Source organism: Clytia hemisphaerica, unplaced genomic scaffold, assembly GCF_902728285.1.
Source record: "Clytia hemisphaerica strain Z4C2 unplaced genomic scaffold, Clytia hemisphaerica genome assembly, whole genome shotgun sequence".
NCBI classification, from domain to species: domain Eukaryota; kingdom Metazoa; phylum Cnidaria; class Hydrozoa; order Leptothecata; family Clytiidae; genus Clytia; species Clytia hemisphaerica.
Window position 1 is genome coordinate 1,614,571 of NW_027104530.1, and position 8,889 is coordinate 1,623,459.

Here is an 8,889-nt window from a genome sequence, read left to right on the forward strand (position 1 = left end):
TTCGATTCAAAAGACCTACGGCGATCCTTTGTGCTTGTCTCGTTATGTCAATATTTCTACCGTGCACGTGAATCATCTAAAACATCTGCTATCTCTTTTAGCTTTAAGAAATACGATCTTAAGTTTAAACTTACCAAGAATAATGTTGCGCTACAATCATGGTTGAAATATAATGAGAATTCCGGTTATTTTAACGTTTTTCAAGATTTAAAGTTCAGGCGAGAAAGTCGACTTTGGGCTATCTCTTTAATTTAATGGAATATTTCAATTAGGGAGGGGTTGGCAGACTTCCAGGCTATATTCTGAGCCTTATTGGACTATTTTTGAACTTTTGAATCCTCAGATCCTAAGGTCCTCCTAAGCATGGCAGTACCTTTACGGCCAATCGAAATCCTGTGTTTCGAATCAAAAACTTCCTTTTTAGGTTCTCAGATTAAAAAAGTTAGATCAAAGAGACTCAATTAAAATCACATCTCATTTCATTTTCAGCCTCTCAGATCTCATTTCAGCCTTTCAGATCTCATTTCAGCCTCTCAGATCTCATTTCAGCCTCTCAGATCTCATTTCAGCCTCTCAGATCTCATTTCAGCCTCTCGGATCTCATTTCAGCCTCTCAGATCTCATTTCAGCCTCTCAGATCTCATTTCAGCCTCTCAGATCTCATTTCAGCCTCTCAGATCTCATTTCAGCCTCTCAGATCTCATTTCAGCCTCTCGGATCTCATTTCAGCCTCTCAGATCTCATTTCAGCCTCTTTGCTTCTCGTAACTGAAATTAATCTATTATACGCCACGTGGGGTTGCGTGGCGAGGGCAAACAATGACATGCAAGACTTTGTCTTGATAATCATCGACAAACAAGACAACATGGCTCTACTGGAAGAACTTTTGGAAGTTGAGGTGATACAACAAATGATATGGACAGGCTTGACGCATAGAAATATTGCTGATTCCATTCAGCAGAACTACCCAAATGTTAGAGGGATAAGTGAAAGAAGTGTAAGAAGATACTGTCGCTCAAATAATATCAGGAGAATCTCAGATGATCAACTCGATGCTGCAGTAAGTGGTTTCATTGAATTATATGGGCATGGCTATGGGCGAACCATGATGCAAGGAAGTATAAGAGCTTGGATGGGATCAACGGAAAGAGTTGTCTCGCAAAGAAGAGTATGTCAAAGTCTTTTACGTGTGGCTCCAAATGCGTTCGAAGAAAGAACAAGAGACATATTTGAAAGAACAAATCCTATCCCGTACTATGCGCCTTTCTTTGGCTACAAATGCCATATGGATCAAAACGAAAAAATTGGACAAACATTCGGATGCACTCACGTAGCCTTAATTGATGGATGTTCTCGAATGATTTGTGGATATGCTAATATGCCAGTGAAGAATCCGATTCTCATATACGAGTTCGTCTTTCGACCAGCACTTATAACATATGGGCTGTGGAATCAACTCAGAATAGATCATGGAATGGAGTTTGTATTGTGTATATTTGTCCAAGAAACATTGAAGATTTATCGTAGACATCAAGAAAAAGCTCCGTGGAGACAAACTGCTTCAACTCAGAATAACGTAATTGAGCGTTTTTGGCCCGAACTGAATTCGCGTGTGAACTACCCTATAAAACGTGCGTTCATAGAAATCCAAGAAGTCGATGACTTAGACATGACTGATCCAGTTTTAAAATATTGTTTTTCTTGGCTGTCCGCCTATATTGTAAAAGACGCAGCCCAACATCTCATTGATTCTTGGAACTATCATAGAGTTCCTGGAAGTAATGGGTGCATTCCAATCCAGAATATGCAGCAAACAAAGCAAACCGTCGATATCGAGAGAGCTTTAATTCCTAGTACGCCAGAGGCTGTTAGAATGTACGAAGAAAGCGGTGGAGAACTTACACGAAACGATCAATTTGGTCGAGATCCTCTTGGTACAATAGAACATGCATTCGAATCAAGAAACGCGCTTTTTCGTGCCAACAATCCTTCTGGACAAGAACTTTTCTCAGATATTGTTCATAATAACTATGGTAGTACCAAAGATGCTCTTTTGAGCTTTTACGATTTAACATTGAGTCTCTTTGAACAGTTCGGTTGATTTGATAAAAAAGGCCCAAAAATTCCTAAAGTCACGATTTTTTTTCTATTTTCTTTATATAGAGTCAAAAATGGTGGTATTTAGTATATGTTAGTGATATTAAAATGAGAAAAGAAAAGAAAAATTTAAAATAAAATTTTCAAAAAGTCACTATACACTAGCAAAGATAATACATATTATCTTAGACACTAGCCAGCCGTCGTACCGTCGTTTTCCGGGTTAAACTTTAACCTGTTGTATCTTTTCCGAATTAAGTTTAATTTTTTATGTTTCAGAATTCAACTACCATAATACCACATGGGAAAGGTGACGAAATTCTGAAAGATATAGTCGAGGCTCTGATATATATGCGCTAATTGGAACTGTCTACCTTTAAGAACGTTGTGAAGGTCACTGATACTGAAAGTAAAACGGGGAAAAAAATCCGCTAATCAGAGCTTCGACTGCGGGCGCCGTTTGCATGTCTTATGCGCAAGACATCGTAATTACGGAATTCGGTGTAAGTTGTTAACCCTTTCCATGTCGAGCCCTTTTTTGGTAAAATGGCGAATGGCGATGGATATGACCCTATTTTCTTAACCATTTCAGTCCCTGGCGGCAGTGCCAGCGCTGACCGTTCATTTATTCCCGCGGCATCAATTACATTATTTTTTATTTTGGTAGATTAAAAAATATTCTTTCAATATCATTTGGACTTTTTCTTAAAATTACTTTTTTTAAATGGGATAAAATTTAGCGGGAACTTATTTTCGCGGATGAGCTATTTTCATAAATTTCGTGGATGACTCAAATTTGAATCTTTATTTGCAAAGCAATACTTTAAAGGAAGAAACTTCCGCGAGGAGGAAAAAGCGCGAATTTCGCGTAACTTAATATTCGCGATTTGGCCGAATATCGCGTAATCGTGATAGTTTCTTCCTTTAACCCTATCCTTATCAGGGAGGGGGGAGGGGTGGACTCCACCACGTTTGTGAACTTTTGATAATAGAACAACGAAAAATTTTCGCACGGCTTTGAAATTTTGTGACAATTAATAACTAACCTATTTCATTTCTGCCAAAATTTATGATCATAGCTCCACCAGATGAGGTTTTATGACTTTATTGTGAAGTCATACCATGGCATAAAATCCAGCTAAAATCACTTAAAATTAAAATCTTTAAATTAGTGGCGTAACTTTTGATAGTGTTATGCAACATACTTCAAATTTTGACATGTTTTAGCTATTAATAAAAGATTTCTACAATATTTAAATTTTTTAATTAAAATGAAGACGTCAGCAAAAATGACGTCGTCAAATTTGTTAAATTTTACACACATTCAGCATAGATTTTAAGAGTCAGATTTTAGTATGTGATAAAAACTGGGAGATATGTTAAAAAATAACCTTTATGCTTTCAGAAATTCAAAACAGAATTGAAAAATCTTTATTTGTTCAGGTTTAATTGCGACTTTAGTAAACGGTATTTTCTGGTCAGCGGTAGTCCAAAATTTTATCAGTTCCTTTTATGGTACTCTTAGGTGCCGAATAAACGGGGGGGTGGGGGGTTCGAATAAACAGGGGGGTTGGAAATTTTTTGTGATTTTAATAAACGGGGAGGATCTAATTGCCGGGGGGGGGGTTGGAAATTGTACTTCTGAAAACCCAAAAATATGGTAAAAAAGGCTAAAATCAGCCTATTTAGAGCAAAATAAGGGGCCTTCTCTTTGACAGCTGAAAATATTTTTAAAAATTAATAAACGGGAGGGTCCTAATAAGGTCCGGGGTGGTTGGAAAATTTTCGAAAAATTAACAAGCGGGGGGGGGCGCTTATTTGGCACCTAAGAGTAAGGAAGATGTCTGCACAATTTCATGATCATACCCACGGATATCTGTAAAGCCCGAAGGGCTAGATTTGCGGCTTTTATCGAAAAGTGAAGCCTAGGTTTGGAAGGATTTCCTACCAAAGTCACGTGACTAAGATATGCAATTTCACCGGTTTGAGAGATGTGAAATAGCGTTTGCCGCCTACGTTATTTGATCTCGCGCTCCGAAAACAATTAAAATGCTAGATCCTATCCATCGGCACGAAATTTAAAAAGTCAAATTTTTGCTTCACTTTTTTTTGCTGAAGAAAGCTTAAAGCTCCCCTTCGGGCTTAGATATCTGTGATCATACCACCTCTAGATCAAAAAGCCGGATAATAATAGGGTTAAAGTAATGTTTGTGAACCGCTTTTCCTAAAAAAATAATCCAAAATTTACTGATCGGACATTTTTCAAAATGCTTGCGGACGGTTCGCGGGAACTTACTTTGTGGATAGCGTCAAAATCTGCGAAATTTAAACCTGCGAAATTTCATGCCATTAAAGTAGGGTCATTTTAAAGCAAAAAATAATTTTGAACTCGATAATTTCATAATTTCCTAAATTTATTTTTCCGTATTTCTGTCATGTGACAATTTTGTGACGTCATAGGGGATTTATTTTTCAAAATGTTCTTTATCTATAAACACTAAAAGGGCGAAAATTTCATTTATATACATAGCTTTAACCGTTTTTGAGATATCAAAATTTGAAGGTATGTCGGTAAAATTGCATTGTTCAGCTCTGGGAAAGTAGTTGTCAAAACGCCTGGATTGAATTAAAAAATTAAAAAGTATAAACAATTATAATTTTTCTTGAAGGCACAGCCATGAAATAAATATTTTCTTTTTTGCTAAAACTAAATTCTAAAAATATGAAAAATAAACCCATATATATTACGAGTTAAAAATTTCAAAAAAAAATATAACGATCTAGAGATGGAACGATGAAGTTAAAATTAAATTAAACATAAAACGTAATATGAAGTGAAAAAAATAAACAAATTTAACTTTGAAAAAATAAAAATACATAAAGTTCTTAAAAGAATAAATCTTTAGCCGTAAAGTAAACCAAATATATTGATCGACGGGTGAGCGAATTTAAAAGGGTAACTAAAGGCAATATTATAGTACTTTTTATTTTTTAATGTAAAAACAAACGTGTATAAAAAAATATAAACCACTTAAAAACTTGTTAAAACGCTTTAACAAAATCCAATAAAAAATACTCTTTTTAATACAAAATGTTAAAAAAAATAATAAAAACGTTTAAATACACGTTAGATCAGTGCAAAGTTTAATTCCTATTTTTCTATATATGAAGAGAATTACAGGAGATTTTTTTTAATGAACGAACTAAACTGAAAAAAATGAAAATACTAAGAATGAAAAACTACCTAACCTAATTGTTTAATGTCAGTTAGCAGTGTTTGCATGCAAGTTGCTTTACCCTGTCATAATGGGTTCAATAACAAAGTAAAATAAAAATCAAATCGACCCAAAAAATTGCCTTGTGATCAAAAAGTTACACAGCACGACAATTGTCTTATCAGTTTGTAGGTTTATACATTAACAAGAAAACTAATTTAACAGTAAAAAAAGCATTTCACCACAAAATGAAATACAATTATGATTGACCTGAAGTGATCGCCGTCATCAAGACTTCTTCCAATCCAACTATGCTTACTGGTGTTGGTTGAATGATGTTGGTTTCGTTACACGAAGAACAGGTATGCTCAAAGACAGACCTGCAAAGAGGACATCGTGTAATTAGCTGAGTGTTAACACAATTGCTACACACAATTGATCTTTTGCACTGAATGCAAAAGATGAATGAAAATTTTGGTTCCAAACAAATGGAACACTTGAAACAATCGAGTACCTGCTGAACAATAGGCACTGATTCTGCAACTGAAGGTTCTGTTGGTTGTACAGCGAGATTTTCATTAACTTTATCTTTAATTTCTATAAGTTCTTTCAATAAGTCATTATTCGTCACAACAGGCATAACTCCAGCAGTTTGAAAGCCGAGAATGTTCGAAAGATCAGATACAGATGGTGGCGACGGCAGGTTTAACATCGGAGGGAGAAAATCATCTTCATCTTCTGACTCGTCATCTGTATCATCAATAAGACAATAATCTTTCTTAATGAGTTTCCACATTTCCGGTTTCCATTTTCTGAATGTGGTACTGTTTACTGCTCTTATTACTGCTTTGTTATTCCAATTTGATAATCCTGTAAAAAAACAATCACATGAATCAAAGTCAACCGAATTGGAAAACAGAGAAATCATCTATAAGTGTAGAAAATCTGTTTTTTTTAAGAAACACGTTTTGCTCAGCAGGCTCAATGTTTCTTAAGAAAAAATGGGTTACAAACATTGAGTTTCAAGCCCGAAGGGCTAGAGGTCAATCTCTAACCTTTCTCAGGCAAGAAAAATTGAAGCCTTAAAATATGCGCCGTATTTTTGATGACGGATTGAATCTAGCAATTCCTTTGTTTTCGAGTGATATATTTTTCGAAATTAAGCGGTAAATTTTAGTTTCAATCTGTCATCTGTATAAAAACCAGGCGGGTCGCTCAAGGCCGCGCAACTTCAAAGAGATTGACCTCTAGCCCTTCGGGCTTGAAACTCAATGGTTACAAACGAGAAAAGTCTTCAGCCTTCCCCAAAAGTTTTTGCTCTAGAGACCAGAACCCATGTCTCAAAAAATCAAAATTAAAAAAAAAAGAAGAACAAAAATTCATTCTTTTATTGACCTACTTGGAATTGAAGCTGAAAACAATAAAACTGAAAAAAAACAAACCAAATCACACACAAAAACTTTTAAGTGCTTACCTCTGGTATTGGGCATATCTCGAACTGGATTTCCTTTTTTATTGGTGAGGATAAAATCATCCCCACCAATTTGCGCCCTTACTTCTCTCTGAATTGTTCGAACGTTAATTTCTTGCAAATCAGCCAAATTTATTGGAACTTCATAGTATGTGAAGATTTTATCGTCTTTGACGTCTGAAACACTGATCGTTTTGGTAATAGATTCCATCTTTTTCTTGGAGGGTAAACAAAATTGATTTGTTGAATTTTTCCGCTTGAAGCTGGGAATGGCTCTACAACCGAATTGTGATGTAGCATTACCTCGTCTGGCAGGAACTCTGTTGTTGTTGTTGCTGCTAGTAGAAGTCACGTTGTTGTTAGTAGTAGCCACGTTGTTGCTGTCTCCAGTTGGTATCTGTGATTGATAATCATTCGACTGTATTGCTATAACCAGTGCTTCCGTAACGTTTCCTGGGATATTAAATCTATCATTGCTTGGCCAAATTGATTCATAGTTATTGTTGATCTTAGCCTTTAAGTGCAATCCATCTATTTTTACGTTAAAAATGGCAACCAATTCATTTACATTTATGTCTCTCAGCATCATGATAAAGGTGCTCCCATATTTGATTTTGATCATGTCATCCATTTTGCTCCTGGAAATTGAAGATAATAAATTTAAGTTATTTACAAACAATCAAATTCCACACTTGATTAATGAAGTTGAAACTAGATACCCCCCCCCCAATAATAAGGATCAATAGAAATTCCTATCAAAATATCAACCTTCGCCAGAAAGATCAAAGGAGATGTAAGGTCAGGATCATTGCAATACTTTTTTATCAATTTTTGAAAAATATAGATTTAGAAACAACCTGCAAGACTCTTCTCAAGATTCAAACTATATAATTCTTTATAATATTCTTAAAAGTTGTACGTTTCTTAAAAGTTATGATTTTTTGCACTTTTTCCACTCGAGCGAGAAAGAAAATATAAATTTTTCGAGTTATCAACAACTTGAAAATGATGTCATAATGCTTGAAAAATGCTGTCTTGGTATATAGATAAAATCAGCCTGTTTGTTGGAAAAAATACCTTTAAGGAGGAAATTTTGGTGGGAATTTAATTTGGCGGATGGCCGAAAAAGTTTTTTCAGAGGGAATTTAATTTGGCGGATGGACGAAAAAATTAAATTTGGCGGTTGCTGAAAAATTTAACATTAAAATGGTGTAAAACTGCAAAAACACCTTTAAAGGAATCATATTTTCAAAAAATTAAATTTAGCGGGTGGCGGGAATTTAATTTGGCGGATGGCGGAAAAGATAAATTTTCAGCCGAATCCGCCAAATCCGCCAAATTGTCTTTCCGCCAAAATTTCTTCCTTTAAGGTAACAAAAAAGGGTGACCCCAAGCTCAGATTTCACGTGATTTTTTGAGTGATAATTAATGTATAAAAAAGGTTTGGTAAAAGTTTCAGGTTTAAGTTATTTTTTTCCACCAAACTATGCTCAACGACCTCACTATAAATTTTAACTCAAAATTTTAACTTGTGTTTTCCGGACCTGAAAAAAAATTTTTTGTTTCGCATCTGAAGAAAAAAAGATTTTTGTTTCGTTCTTTTTCCAAACAGTTTTTTTAGAGCAATTAATTCTAAAATGAGTTTTAAAACTTCATCAATAGTTATAATGGTTTGAAAGATAATTTTTGTAAAATGTAAAACAATGATAGGAAGAGTAGAAAAACTACAGCAATTTTTTTCAATAAAAAATTCTGCAAAAACATCAAAAAAGGCCTAATTTGATCAATATACGAAATCTAATACAAAATCAATATCGAAAACTATTTAGAATTTTTGAAAAAATCTTATTGCATCATAAAGAGGAAAGGTTAAATAAAATTTTGATGTATCAAACATTGAATTCTGATCAATATATATACTAAAAGTTACAAAGAAAAAACCTTTACTGTGATTTCAAGAAATCGTCAAAAATAATACAATAAGTCACAAGTCACGGTTAAGGCTACGGTCTTTGACATGATAAATCAATTGCAGAAGATATGCATAATCACGGGACCTCTAAAAAAATAAATCCGACTCACTTTTGATCTGAAAAATCTGATTAT

General features: G+C 34.5%; 1 protein-coding gene across 1 annotated transcript; it reads right to left on the reverse strand.

The window, feature by feature from the left end:
- Positions 1–5,571: 5,571 nt before the first annotated feature.
- Positions 5,572–7,414, reverse strand: LOC136822293 (uncharacterized). Its single transcript, XM_067078533.1, has 3 exons — positions 6,787–7,414; positions 5,831–6,182; positions 5,572–5,692 (listed from the first exon to the last, which is right to left on the reverse strand). The coding sequence occupies exons 1-3, from the start codon at positions 7,412–7,414 to the stop codon at positions 5,572–5,574; spliced, it is 1,101 nt and encodes a 366-aa protein (XP_066934634.1).
- Between the last annotated feature and the right edge of the window lie 1,475 nt (positions 7,415–8,889).